At 49.2% G+C, this 14,160-nt stretch overlaps 1 protein-coding gene across 1 annotated transcript in view; it reads right to left on the bottom strand.

Moving 5' to 3' along the window:
* Nucleotides 1-14,160, bottom strand: part of Tmem163 (transmembrane protein 163) — a 180,216-nt gene that overhangs the window by 2,381 nt on the left and 163,675 nt on the right. Inside the window, exons 6-7 of the mRNA XM_057769873.1 lie at nt 8,093-8,204; nt 1,875-2,016 (exon numbers count right to left, since the gene is read on the bottom strand). Of these exons, the coding sequence (XP_057625856.1) occupies nt 1,875-2,016; nt 8,093-8,204 (254 nt within the window). The remainder of the gene's footprint in view (nt 1-1,874; nt 2,017-8,092; nt 8,205-14,160) is intronic.

Genomic DNA, 14,160 nt, shown 5'->3' with positions numbered 1-14,160 from the left:
ACACACCACAGGGCAACTGTGGAGGTCAAGTTCTCTCCTACCTTTAATCATATGGGTCCTGGGGATTGAACCCAGATCGTCAGGGTTGGCTACAAACACCTTTATCCACGGAACCGTCTCTCCAGCCCCAGGAGTGGTCCCTTTTGTAAAGCCTTGCTAAGCCTAGGGCTGCCTCTGCCTGGCCTCCTCTGATTCCCAGCAGTACACATGGCATCAGGTGACAGGAAGGATGCTCAGATGACCTTCACCTGGGCATCACAGAGACCCTCATTATAGTGTTCTGGAGATGAAGGCAAGAGGATCAGAAGTTCAAAGCCATCCTTGGCTACATAGTGACTCTGAGGCAGCCTGGACTGCCTGACATATTGTCTTAAAAACAAACAACAACAATAACAATAGTAATAATAATTCTGAACCCACAATATAGAGAAAGAAAGTGGGCCATTTAGTGCATAAAAGAACAAGGAAGGGGGCTGGAGAGATGGCTAGGCGGTTAAGAGCATTGCCTGCTCTTTCAAAGATCCTTAGTTCAATTCCCAGCAACGATATGGTGGCTCACAGCCATCTGTAATGACGTCTGGTGCCCTCTTCTGGCCTGCAGACATACACACAGACAGAATATTGTATATATAATGAATAAATAAATATTTTTAAAAAAAGAACAAGGAAGAGTAAAATGAATGTCTGAAGTGTAAAAGGCTTCTCTCTTCCAAGAGTTCCCGCTTCACTCATAGAAGACCACCCAACAGGGAAGGCTGTATCCCATGAGGCCTTTTCCAATCTCGTGAGAAAGGTCAGTTCTGTGCAGCCCTGTCCTCTCGGCATGACACCCACCGCCTTCATAGTCAAGGCAGCGACAGTGACCCACAGGCGACCCTCAAGAGCTGGCCTGTCGACATCCCTTAGAGAAGGACGGGGCAGGATGGGTCATCAGACTCCCACCTGAGATCCCAGCCTTCACACTAGCCTGTCCCACACCCTCCTCCCAGCTGCGCACATTCTGCCCCAGCTGCTTCCATGGCCTCATGGGATATGCGGGAGTACATGGAATAGGAAGGTGATCTGCAGGCTATTGCATTTATGCAGTTATGAGGAGCTCACTAGGGTGAGGCGTTCCAATGGGCGCTGGTTGAAGGTCACCACTGAGCTGGGCAGTTGTGCGCTTCATTTTGTTGGTCAGTTTGACACAATTTGGGGTCATCCATGAAGAGGGAGACTGAATTAAGAAAGTGCCTCCCTCAGGTTGACTTGTAGGTAAGGGTGTAGGGGTATTTTCTAGATTAATGATTAATATGGGATGGCCCAGCCCTTTGTAGGCACGCCATCCATCCTGGGCAGGTTGTCTTAGGTTCTGTAAGAAAGCAAGCTGAGAAAGCCATGTTGGAGCAAGCCAGTAAGCAGCACGCCTCCATGGCCTCTGCTTCAGCTTCTGCCTCCAGGTTTCTGCTTTGAGTCCCTGCCCTGAGCGCCCCCATTGATTGCTGTGATGCAGAAGTACAAGATTAAATTAACCCTTCCCTCCCCAAGCTGCTTTTGGTCATTGTGTGGATCACAGCACTAGAAAGTCAACTAGAAAACCTGCATGCCTCTAAGTAGCTCCTCATCCATGCTCCTGTGAATAAGTCCAAGAACCTGCACCAAGCGAGACATGGATAGGACTGGCACTTTGGTCCAGCTCTGGTGCCCTAGTTGGAGTGGGGAGATGTTTGCTCACATTTCCCCAGGAATAGCAAACACACACTCGTGCCCGAGGCACAAAGAAATAAAACATCAGACCCTTCTTCATCTCCTAGCTGGAAAAGGGGTGGGGGAAAGAAGGGTTTTCAGAGTATCCCTGCCCCCTGAGTGATCAAAGATTGAAAACAAAGCCGTACTTGACCCCATAGGCAAAGATGGTGAGGCCGATCAGGACACCGATGCTGCCATCCAGGTACCAGACTTTCGCGTTGTGTTTGAACACTTCTGCACTCAGGAGAATGGAGAAGCCCATCACTCCCCCGACAAGGGAGTTGAACCCTGCAAAAGAAGAGAGATCACACACCGATGTGAAGTGGACATTTCACAGTCTAGGCAAACAAGTCTACAGACTACAGACGAACATAACAGGCTTCATTCCGTAGAAGGAACCTGCACATACACACTGCTAATGGGTTGTTTGTTCTGAGTTAACCTCCAATCTGGATGCCATCCAAACAGCTGGCTCAGGAGGAATCTGAGGCTCTTAGTGGGTAGGTTTCCTCCACGCTACACAGAGAGAGGAAAAATGATGAAGGAGAAACAGAGCCCAATGGGCGAGACTCCACGGAATGAATGCCTGGCTGCCTTTGCTTCCTCTCCCTGTACAGCTTGCCCGCTGGAGATGAGATGGGAGGCACACCTCTGGGCTGTGAAGCCACTGTCTTCTCAGGCTGCAGACTGTCTGAACAACAGTTTAAAGACTTATTTCCGTGGGCTAGGGAGGTGGCTCAGATGGTGTGCACCCCTAGCAGCGATGCCCAGCCAGACTCACTGGCACGGGTCTGTGAGTCTGTGAGCTCAGCATTCCTGTGGCAAGATGGGACATGGCGACAGCTGACTCATCCTGGAAGCTCGCTGGCCAGTGGCAAACAAGAGACACCGTCTCAAACAAGGTGAGAGGTGAGAACCAGCACCTAATGTTGTCCTCTGACTTCTACAGGCATGCCCTGGCACACACAAACACTCACACATAATAATATGTATGTGTGTCTACACACACATGGGTGGGGTGTGGTAACAAAAAATATAAAGCGGAAAGACACCTCTATTTCTAGTCACACCCAAACTCTTCACACGCACACCCCACTGCCAACCATTCCACTTCCTCCATGGGGCCTTGAACTTAGCGGAAGAGCTCTTTGTTTGGGCCTTCCCATGCCTGTTGCTTCCCTCTCCTGCCAGCAGGGGGCGCAGTGCGCACAATCCTCTCTACACACTGCCCCACCTGCCTCCTCGTCCTCAGTTTGTTTCTCTCGCGGTTCTTTCCTCCCTAGCGTGTTATTTCTGCCGTTTGTATTTTACCATCTCCCACTAGAAAACTAAGCTGGGAGGCAGAAGTTCTGTCCCTTTCCTTGCCATCTCCCATGTCCCGGAACAGGGTGCTGATGGTGCCGTAATAATTAGTGACTGGCCACAAGACTGGGGAGAGGAAAGGAGGGTGTGAGGTGTGACCTCAGCTGTCCCTGTAGTGTATGTTGGAGGGGAGGACGGCCTTGCTGCACTGCTCAGAAAAGAGGAGAAGTTCCCCAGCCAGCCACTAGATGTCCACATAGTTCCACTGATCCAGCCCTCATCAGTCAGCACCACGGACAGCCGTCCAAAGTCTCCCTGGTGAGCCGCTGAGGCGACCTCAGCTTGAGGCTTCCAGGGGTGTCCTCTACTTGTGACATAGCCTGACTCTTAGTGTCTTCTCTTTCACAGACAGGAACTAGGGACTGATTCCAGACTGTCTCACAGTCTGTGCGTGTGTGTGTGTGTGTGTGTGTGTGTGTGTGTGTGTGTGAGAGAGAGAGAGAGAGAGAGAGAGAGAGAGAGAGAGAGAGAGAGAGAGAGAGAAGAGGTCACCCTCAGCGGTCATTCTCATATCACATTCTATCCTGTTTTTCAAGACAGTCACTGAACCTGGAGCTAGCTGGGCTGCCTAGCTTGCCTCTACCTCTGCCCCTGCCTCTGCCACTGCCCTTGCCTCTGCCACTGCCTCTTCCTTAGCACCTGCTTCTGCTTCTGCCCTTGCCTCTACCTCTGTGCCTGCCCCTGCCTCTGCTTCTGCCTCTGTCCCTGCCCCTGTCCCTGCCTTTGCCACTGCCCCTGCCTCTGCCTCTGCTCCTGTCTCTGCTGCAGCCTCTGCTCCAGCCTCTGCCCCTACCTCTGCCCCCACCTCTGCCCTTGTCCCAGCCTCTGGCTCTGCCTCTGCCATGCCCCTGCCTCTGCTTCTGCCCTTCTCTCTACCCCTGCCTCTGCTTCTGCCCCTGGCTGCCAAGACTGGGATTACAGGGTCCTGAAAGTTTTCCAGTGCCCCCGCCCCCCCACCCCCCACCCACATACATACACCACTCTCTAGCAGTCACTCACCAGACCCAGGTTTGTGTCCTCACTTCTAACTTCAGAGATGTTCTACAGAATAAATCCTGTGGCTGGCTTGACAGTACAGACTAGTGGGGGCCATGCTGACTGGAGATGCCACTGACCTGACTTTAGCGACTAGATTGGAATCTGTGTAACTAATTAATCTGTGTAATCTTTAATTCCATGCTGAACAGTCTGATAAGGATTTTCACAGAGGTTCCAAGTGTTTTCAAGCTGGAAAGGAATGAGACATCTGGCCCCTCTTCTCAGGGGGTTCCCTGATTTCTCCAGACTGACAGCCCTTACTGGAAACTTCCACAAGGTGGAGTCTTGCATGGTTGTCTTACTTTGATTCCTCATTTGCATTTGCGCTCAGGGCTATTTTAGTCTTGCAGCCCAGGCTGGCCTCATACTCACCAAGGATGAGCCGGAACTGCCCATCCTCCGGCCCTCCTCCTGAGCGCTGGGATTCCAAGCTTGTACCACCATGCCCGGTGTAGTGGGTGATTTAGTGGGTACTGGGAATGGAATCCAGATCTTTACTCATTCAGGCGAGCACTCCTACCAATAGAGCTACATTCCTGGCTTCGTTTATATGCTTACTGAATGTCTACAGCAACCAACCAGCTGGACCAAGAGCCTCCGAGGTTCATGAAGAAGATGCTGGCCATTCCCCCCACCCCCTGGCCCCACCCCCACTAGCTGCTGTTACTTTCCCCTGAAGACCTGCTTCTTGAATGCCAAGACACTTGTCCCCCATGCACACACACACACACACACACACACACACACACACCAAGGACCCAGCCAGCTGAGCCAGCAGGACCCAGCTCCCACAGGGCTCCAGTCCAGGATGCATTGACATCATGGGAACAAGTCAGGGGCTGTCTAGCTTATAGGATAAGGGTTCTAGAATGTCACTTCTGGTCTCTGTTGGGAGAAAAGATTCTTGGCTCTGTGTCAACCAGAGGAACAGCCGCAGGGCATGCATCAAAGTGAGGCAAGATAGAAATGTAGGGAAAGTTTAGCGGGGGGGGGGGGTACAAAAAGAGAAAGAAGCCCCTCCCCAGGCATCTGGCTAAGGCCACTCACCAGCAGACAAGCAAGAATCTCCTGGTAACTGACAACTACTTAAGGTTTCTCTCCCATCTTAGCCACAAGGATGGAATATTCTGGGAATCTCACCAGAAAGCCCATTTCAGAGAAAGAGCACTTACTAACCCTCTGTGTCACCTCATGGCTCCTAGCTTCCCTTTATCAAGATATCGTCCCATCCAAGGCACCTCCAGAAGGTTGGAAAAGAGAAGGAAAATGTGTGTGTGTGTGTGTATGTGTGTGTGAGAGAGAGTTCTTAGCAACCTTTGAGATGGAACTTGAGAGACACCAGAAGGGTCCATATGGCTAATGTTATGACAGCTAATCATTTATTGTGCCCTGAGGAGTTCACACCCACACTGGGGAACATCTCACTTCCCATATTCTCCCCTGAGAAGCACCCCTGCCCCGTGAGGCTGTGTCTACTGTCTTCTGAGCACCTTCTTGGAAGCCTATATTAAAATACCTTTAATAAGCCAACCAAGTCCACTTTACTATACCAGCTACTTCTGAAATTCCTTTCACCATCAAAGCCATCAATCCCAAGTGGCCAGGACTAAAGTCCCTAAAAGTCTAAGAGAATGCCTCAGGCTACTGAGGGTGGCAGAATGGAGCAGTGTATTGTCTTCTCATAACTGACAAATGGACCCCCAACAATAAGAATAGCCAGGGATCCTCAATCCGGACCCCACTCTACTTCCAAAGAGAGAGGAAAGGGTTGCAGGTAGCTCCCTAAACCCAATCAATGAACAACTGGAGCCCGGATTCTGGACTGCCCCCACTAACTTCCAGAGCCCCTTTCCAGTTGGTAGGAAACCCTTTTCCTGGAGGAAGCCAATCAGCAGTCATCTGCTTGAGAACAAATACTTTTGCTCCACCTACTGACTTTTCTTTAGAGTTTCCTTCCAGTTTGAGCATGATGGACACATCTGCTTAGGTAGAAAATCAAGCTAAGAGGGAGCAGAGGAGATAGCTCGGTCCGTAAATGGAGACTTGAGTTCTATTCCCCGGGATCGATGTAAAACAAAACAAACCATAGAGCCAGGCATGCATGTGTAATCCCAGCTCTGGGGAGGGAGAGAGAGGTGGATTCCGGGGCTCACTAACCAGCCTGTCCAGTCTACTTGGTGAGAGACCATGTCTCACAAGCCAAGGAGGACAGTGACTGAGGAACAACGACCACGACTGTCCTTCGGCCTCTCCGTGTATGTGCAACACAGCGAGACACTCAGGACAGTGGTGGGCAGTCGGAATTTCAGGGAAGCCTAAGCACAGATCTGAGTATGGAGCAGCTCTGAGGATAAGGGAAAACCACACACACAGGCACGAGTCCCATTAGTGCAGAGAGATGAGGTCATACTCTAACGATGGTCATTGTCAACTTGACACAGTCAAGCATCAAGGGGCGAGCAAGTCTCAATGAGGGATTGTCTAGGTCAGGTTGGCCTGTGGGTCTGGAGAATTGTCCCTATTGACTTAATTGCCGTGGGAATAACACCTGAAGGGGGCAGCACCGGCCCCTGAATTTGGGCACTGGGCTGTAGCTGAGTGGAAAAGCTAGCCAATCACTAACAAGCAAGCACATGTTCATTCTCTCTGCCCTTGACTGCGGATGTGATGAACTCCTTCAAATCCCTTTTTTGATTACCTGAAATGATGGCATGGGCCCTGGAGTATGAGCCAAATAAATTCTTTCCTCCTAAGTTGGATTGGTTGGGGTGTCCTGTCACAGCTGTAGGTGGTCTTTGTGATCATGGACAGGTCTGGGGGTGGCTCTGACCGCTGAGTCCATGCTCAGGCTTCAGGCTTCATTGCAGCGGATGTGGGGGCAGCAGAAGGCATACAGACCCCAGATCTCTCTGCAAGCCAGCAGAGCCTGGGGACTGATAGGTCTACCTTGGAAATGACCGTGGGAGTGCCTGTGCTGTCCCCATCCTAGGAGCTTAGCAGGCCGTTCTGACTACTCTGGGACCCACCCCACCCCAGGCACCAGGTGGTGAAACACAAATGGGGGAGACACAGAATCCACAGCTTAGAGAGAACAAGGCCCCACCAAGCCCTGTTATCTTCTGAAGAACCCGGGCCACAGATACATCCTCAGAGAAAGACAGTCTCGGCCTACAATCCTTTCAGTTTAAATAAATTTGCCTTATGTCTTGTTTGCTTTGTGAGACAAGGTTTCATGTAGCCTGTGCTGGCCTTGAACTTACTATGAAGCCAAGGGTAACCTTGAACTTATGGTCCCACTACCTCCACGTCTCTAGTGCTGGATGGCAGGTGTGCACCATTATACCCAGACAATACCCTACTGAGGCTCGAACCCCCAATGCTTGTGCATGCTAGGCAAGCACTCTATGAACTGGTTATGTCCCTAGCTCTATTTCTTTCCTTAAGAAAATAAAAGGCCAGGTCTAGTGGGACACATCTGCAATCCCCATACATGGGAGGCTAAATAGGAGAAAGGAAAGTCCAAGGCCAGCCTGAGCTCCATACAAGACCCTATCTCAGGAAACCAAAAGAAATCCAGTCATGCCGGGCGGTGCCGGTGCACACCTTTAATGCCAGCACTGGGCAGGCACAGGCAGGCGGATCTCTGTGAGTTCGAGACCAGCCTGGTCTACAAGAGCTAGTCCCAGGACAGGCTCCAAAGCTACAGAGAAACCCTGTCTTGAAAAACCAAAAAAAGAAACCCAGTCATTTCTGCTCTGTTTTATATGATTAAACTTAGGGTGGTAGACGCCTGCTTTGGTGTGAGAGCTCCAAGAATCACAAAGAAGTTTGAGGAATAGGGCTGGTGGTAAATGGATCCCCGAGTTGTCGAGTTCACTTGCAAGACCAGCATCTACCAGCATCCAGATGCACCTGCCCTGGCTCAGAGATCAGCCCTCAGACAAGAAACGCCTGCACTACTCACCATCTGTGATGAGAGCTCTGCTTGTCAAGACCTTCCCCAGCATAAACTTCAGCACAGCCAGGACGCTGCAGAGGATCCCACTTAAAATGGAGACACTGAACAGGAAGTCATCCTAGAAGAGAGCATTCCAGATTTTGACAAGTCATCTCTCGCTAGCGCAATCATCTTCCCCACCAGCGCTGTGTAAAGTATAAGGGATGGGTCAGACATGCTGCCGCCAGGTGGCAGTATACCGCAGGTGGTCACCTGTGTGCCTGGAGTCGAGAAAGGATTATTAAAAATAGCCAGACTAATATTTACAAAGCCATTATGTATTCCCCCTTCTTGCAATTCTGCTAAAACACACAGCAATCATTGATTGTTACAGGATTGGTTATAATGCCAAGAATGATGTCTAAGTAGTATTCTCTAGAGAATTCACAAAGCAGGCAACTGAGAATTTGGGGACTATGTCACAGCCCAAGAACCCTTTCTCACAGAACAAACTGGTTTAGCCACAGGATCATTTCTCTCTAGAGATACTTAAAACCCTATGTGGTTTTTTTTTTTCATTCACACAATTGAGATTTCAAAGATAATCTTCAAGGTGGGAAAAAATGGTGCCTAAAAATATTTCACTGTTGACGTGATTTTCACACTTCCTGTAGGTGCGGCATTAACGTTTGCAAGCAAATGGGTGAGTCACATGTTCAAGGCTGGCGTCTTCATTGCCATCTCCTGACATCAGGCCCCTCGAGGTCCCCTTTGAGCTCCCACGCGTTGCTCCCCTGAGACACAGCCTCCAGGTTCTCCAGGATTAAAATGCAACTGCCAGCAGAAATTCAACACAGTAGCAGATATTTAGAGAGAAATAGGATCATTCTTAAGCAGTTTATTAATAAAATTGCTATCCTAGTGACAGACGCAGGGACAAAGGAGACAGCTTGCCTTGCCAGGATTGAAACTAAACTAAATCATTTTTTAAAAAATTACCTCTCTGGACTTGGGGTTTCTGTACAATGTGAAAGCATCTCCGCCCCCCTGCCCCGCAATCGCCCACCATTGACAGCAGCAGCTCCGACTGTATGTGCTCACAAATTCTTATCTACTCTTCCTCCTAGGAAGACCAACTACCCCAGGATCACCAGCTCTCCTCGAATCTGGGCTGGACTTAGAGCCTCAAGACTAGCAGTTCCAACAAAGAGAAAAGAAGCAGAGACAGCTGAGATGACTCGGTGGGTTGAAGATGCTGGCTGCCAGGCCTGCTGGCATGAGCTCAATTCCTGGGGCCCATGTGGTAAAAGGAGAGAACCAACTGCCAAGGTTGTTCATGGTCCTCCACCCATGCTGTGGCAAGTATACATGCACACTCAAGTGCGTGCATGTTCACACACACTCTACGTTTAAAATGTAATAAAAATTAAAGAAATGGGGGAATGGTAACACTAGAGGGCTTAAACCCACCAGACTCCACCCAGCCAAGCAACTGAGGCTAACGTAAGCTGTGATGCCACACGTCCTATGAGGGATGGGACTGTGCCTCTGTCGTGACTCGCCCCAAATCCATGGCCTCCACTTAATGCGAAGACTATCAAGCAATCCTAAACTAAATTATTGCTTAGAAAACACCTGACCCTCATTTCCCATGGATCAAAGGTACATCTGGAACCTGTTACAGACTGAACACTGGGAGGTTTGGTAATTAAATCTAGCGTGGCATTTGAGGGTAGGTTCAGGGACTAAAAGCATCAGTGGAAAAACTGGGAAATTAAAACTGCATCCATGACTTTGTGGCATTATGAGCCCATCGTGGGGAGGACACACCGGGGTTGTGAGATGATAATACAGGGACACTGGTGGAGGAGACGAACCCTCTGCACATGGATTCTTCACGGCTCTGAAGTGTCCGCAGGTGGGGCTGTCTCAGTTGGTGAAGTGTGATCCCCTCAAGTGGATGGTCAGAGTTTGATCTCCAGAACCAACAAAAAACAAGTCAGGTATGGTGCAATCCCAGACCTGGGGAGGCACAGACAACTGGATCCCTGGGGCTCACTGGCCAGAAGGATCGATCTAATCAACAGGCCCAGACCAATCACACACACACACACACACACACACACACACACACACACACACACACCACGTACACTTGCACACATATGAATGCATACACATACAAACCTACATCTACAAACATGAAACACTGAGCTAAAACATCTTCAGATTTATAATTATCTTCAAATAACCCATCTCACAGAACTGTCACCTCTAATACCTCATGTCCACATGAGGACACAGAAAAGTCAGCCATCTTTGAACCAGGAAGCAAGTCATCACAAGATGCCAAAGCGTTGGTACCATGATCCTTGGATTTCCAATCCCAGAAGCGTGAGTAGTACATCTCCATTGTTGGTAAACCATCTAGGATCACAGGCTGAGACTCCCTAGTCAGGACCCACACAGCACTCTCAGGAGCTGTGGTGACCTGCACAGGAGTGGCTCCATCAACGGTCTGCCTCAGAAAGAGGAGTCTAGTCATGAGACTCCCTCATGAAGGGCAAAAAAAAAAAAAAATCCATATAATCCCTGACAGGTGTTTCTGGAAGCTTGTCTCCAATGTGAGTCTAGATCAGTGCTTCTCAACCTGTGGGGCATGACTCCTTTGGGGCCAAATGACCCTTTCACAGGGGTCACCTAAGACCATCGGAAAACAGATATTTGTATTATGATTCATAACAATAAAAAAATTATAATTATGAAGTAGCAAGGAAATTTTATGGCAGGGGGTCACCACAGCATGAGGAACTGTGTTAAGTGGCCATAGCATTAGGAAAGTTGAGAACCACAGTTGTACAGTTGTAGATACTGCCATGGTGTATTACCACCACATACAGGAGTAGTGACCCTCTTATGAAGAGACCTCAGAAAACTCCCTTGAGTGGGGACAAGACAAGAAGACAAGGCTGGCGTTTTACCTTTCCCATCCCCAGGACTATAAGAAGCAAGCATTGCTTGCAGACGGAACCCTAGTCCATGGTACTCTGTAGTAGTGGCGCAAATGGTCTGAGATAGTGTCTGTGCCCCTCAATTGTTTGTTGTTTTGGTTTTGTTTGGTTTTGCTCTATGCATATGTACGCCTGTGCCTAGTGTCTGCAGGGGCCTGAGAAGGCATTGGATCCCCTGGAACTGGAGTTATAGATAATTCTGAGTCACTACACAGGTGCAAGGGGACTGAACCCAGGTCCTCTGGGGGCCGTCCGTGCTATCAACCACCGAACCGTTTCTCTAGCCTCTGTGTGTACTCAATTTATTTTCAACTTGATACAACCTAGAGCCACAAGAGGGAACCTCAACTGAGAAATTGCCCAGATCAAGTGTGTCAAGTGTGTCAAGTGTGTGTGTGTGTGTGTGTGTGTGTGTGTGTTCATGGGTAGGAAGACAGGCAAGAGAAAAAGATGGAGATGAAGGGGGAGAGAAAGAAGCAAAATAACCAAGAGAGCCTTCTTCCATGATTCCTGCTTGAGTTCTTCTCTTGACTTCCCTCAGTGGTGGACTGTGATATGACCCAGAATGACAAGCCAAGAGACCCTTTCTCCCCTGTTACTTTTGGTCAAGGTATTTTATCAGAGCAACTGAAATCAAACTAGAGCAGTGCCTGACCCATGCTGAAGGACCTCTTACAAGAAGCCACCTCATCTGCCCTCAAATGCCTCTTGCCTTTCAGATTGCAATGTGACAGTGGCTGTTGATCAGTCCACGTGAGTGACATGTCTTTGTGAAGAGCTAATAATGGACAGACTCTAATTTTCCAATTTTGCTGGTCCCAAACTGTGAAAAACAACACCTTAGCTTGGCAGGACAAACAGCTGGTAGAGGAATCCAAGAACTTGGCAGATTCTAGATGCTGAAAGTGTGTTTCGGCTAGGTGGTAACTCAGTCTGTGGTGTGTTCCCCTTGCAAGCAGGAGGACCTGGTTTCCACCCTCAGAATCCACATGAAAAAGCTGGGCATTGTGATATGCCCTCATAATTCCAGTGCCAAGGAAGTGGATGGAGACAGGTGGGTCCCTGGGACTCATGGATCAAACAACCTAGCCTAATGGGTGAGTTACAGGTTCAGTGAGAAACTCTGTCTCAAAAAATAAGGCAGACAGTTGTCCCGTCTTCCACTTGTATACACACAAAGGCACACACCACAGACATATACCTGCACACACACAAACATGCACACAGACACATACATACAAAGCTTTGAATCCTACACTCCAATCTAGGTCAAGATTAACCCCATCTCACCTAGCAAAATGAATCAGGGAAACAATCCGAGTTCCACATGTGACCACACCAGAGGAGAAAGCCTCCCTCCTGCGGTGAAGAGGGATCCATGACCTCACACAGCAGTGGAGTTGGACCCAGCCCTAGGGAGAAGCCACTTCATACTGCAGTAAGGAAACAGGCTTGGAGAACAGGGGTGGGGTGGAGGTGACCTCAACCCATTGGCAAAGACCTGTACTCCGAGTTCACATCTGCTGGCTCTCCCTCACAGTCTAACAAAGGCCACCCACCCCTTCGATTTTTTCAGCCCAGACTGGAAGGTGGAAAAAATTACAGCCTTTTTTTTTTTTTTTTTTTTTTTTTTTTTTGGCTCAAAGGCAATTAGAGAGGAACTGATAAAACCTGAGCTAGGTGAGGATTCTAGTGCTGACGTGTGACATCTGTCATTGTGTGCCAGGTTAAGGACCTTGCCAGTCAGACCAGGTTCTCCAGTGAGTTTTTCTCTTGGGAGATGCCAGGTCCCAGCGTTGCCTCAGCTGACAGCATGTGGGCTGATAAATCAAAGTCCCCATGAGATAGAATTCTCTATTTCCACAACAGATCAGACGATCCCAGGCCAGCCAAAGCTACCGGATGGAGCTGACCCCTCGGCCTTCACCTGCTATTTTAATTCTGCCGGAGTCATGCTGACCTCCTTCTGGTCCCTCAGTATGGATACTGTGTGTTCCTATCCCGTCTTTGCATAGGCTCCTCTGCCTGCCTGGAAGCTCGGTGTGTCTTCATGCCCTTCCATCGTCTCCCTTCTCTCTGAAAACATCACCTCCTCAATCAGGTGGTCCTGAATGCAGTCCTTCTCATCTTTGGATGGTTTTGCTGTTAAGTGGAAATGTCCCCCATAGGGTCATGCATTTGAACATATTGGTCCCTGGCTGGTGGTGCTGTCTGGGACATTGTGAAATCTTTGACACCAGTCCTTCCTGGAGGAATGGATCACCAGGGCGGCCTTCAGGTTTTTCGGCATAGTTCTACTTTTCTGTCTTCACTCTGCTTCCCGACTGTAGCCACAATGTGACCAGTCACCTCACACTCCTGCCACCACGCCTTCACCACTGTGGTGGTCTGAGTTCCTCTTGAACCGTGAGCCAGAAGAAGCCCTTCCTTCCTTAAGCTGCTTCTTATAAGATGTGTTGTCACAACAAGAAAAGTAAACAATATAGGGTCTCAGAGTGTAGCCCAGGCTGGCCTGGAAATCACACTCTAGCTCAGGTTGGCTAAGAACTCACTGTATAGCCCATCCTGCTTTGGTCTCTTGGGTACTGGGATTGCAGGCATGAATTACCATGATCAGCTTCCATGAAGTTATGGTTTTTTACAATAATTTCTCAAACACATTGGTTTACATTGAAAATAAACTTGAATTAAAAATGAATGAAATTACAAACCCATCTCTTTAAGGCCTAGCCACAGTGCACGTGTCTAATGTGGCTATCGGCTGTCACTCCACAAAAAGTATTGCTGAACATCTGTGCATCACACACACACACCACCACCACACCACACACTACACACACACAAACCACATACACATACCACATCGATACCACATACACACCACACACCCACCACGCACACATACCACATCCACCACACACACACACACACCACACCACATCACACTCACACACCACACACCACACCATATCACACACACCACACACACACCACACACAACACATGCACACATCACTCCCATCACACACTACACACACCACACATATATATCACACACCACTATGCACACACACACCATACACT

The sequence above is a fragment of the Chionomys nivalis genome, chromosome 5, assembly GCF_950005125.1.
Source record: "Chionomys nivalis chromosome 5, mChiNiv1.1, whole genome shotgun sequence".
Taxonomy (NCBI): domain Eukaryota; kingdom Metazoa; phylum Chordata; class Mammalia; order Rodentia; family Cricetidae; genus Chionomys; species Chionomys nivalis.
This window is presented reverse-complemented; position numbering and strand designations above follow the sequence as displayed.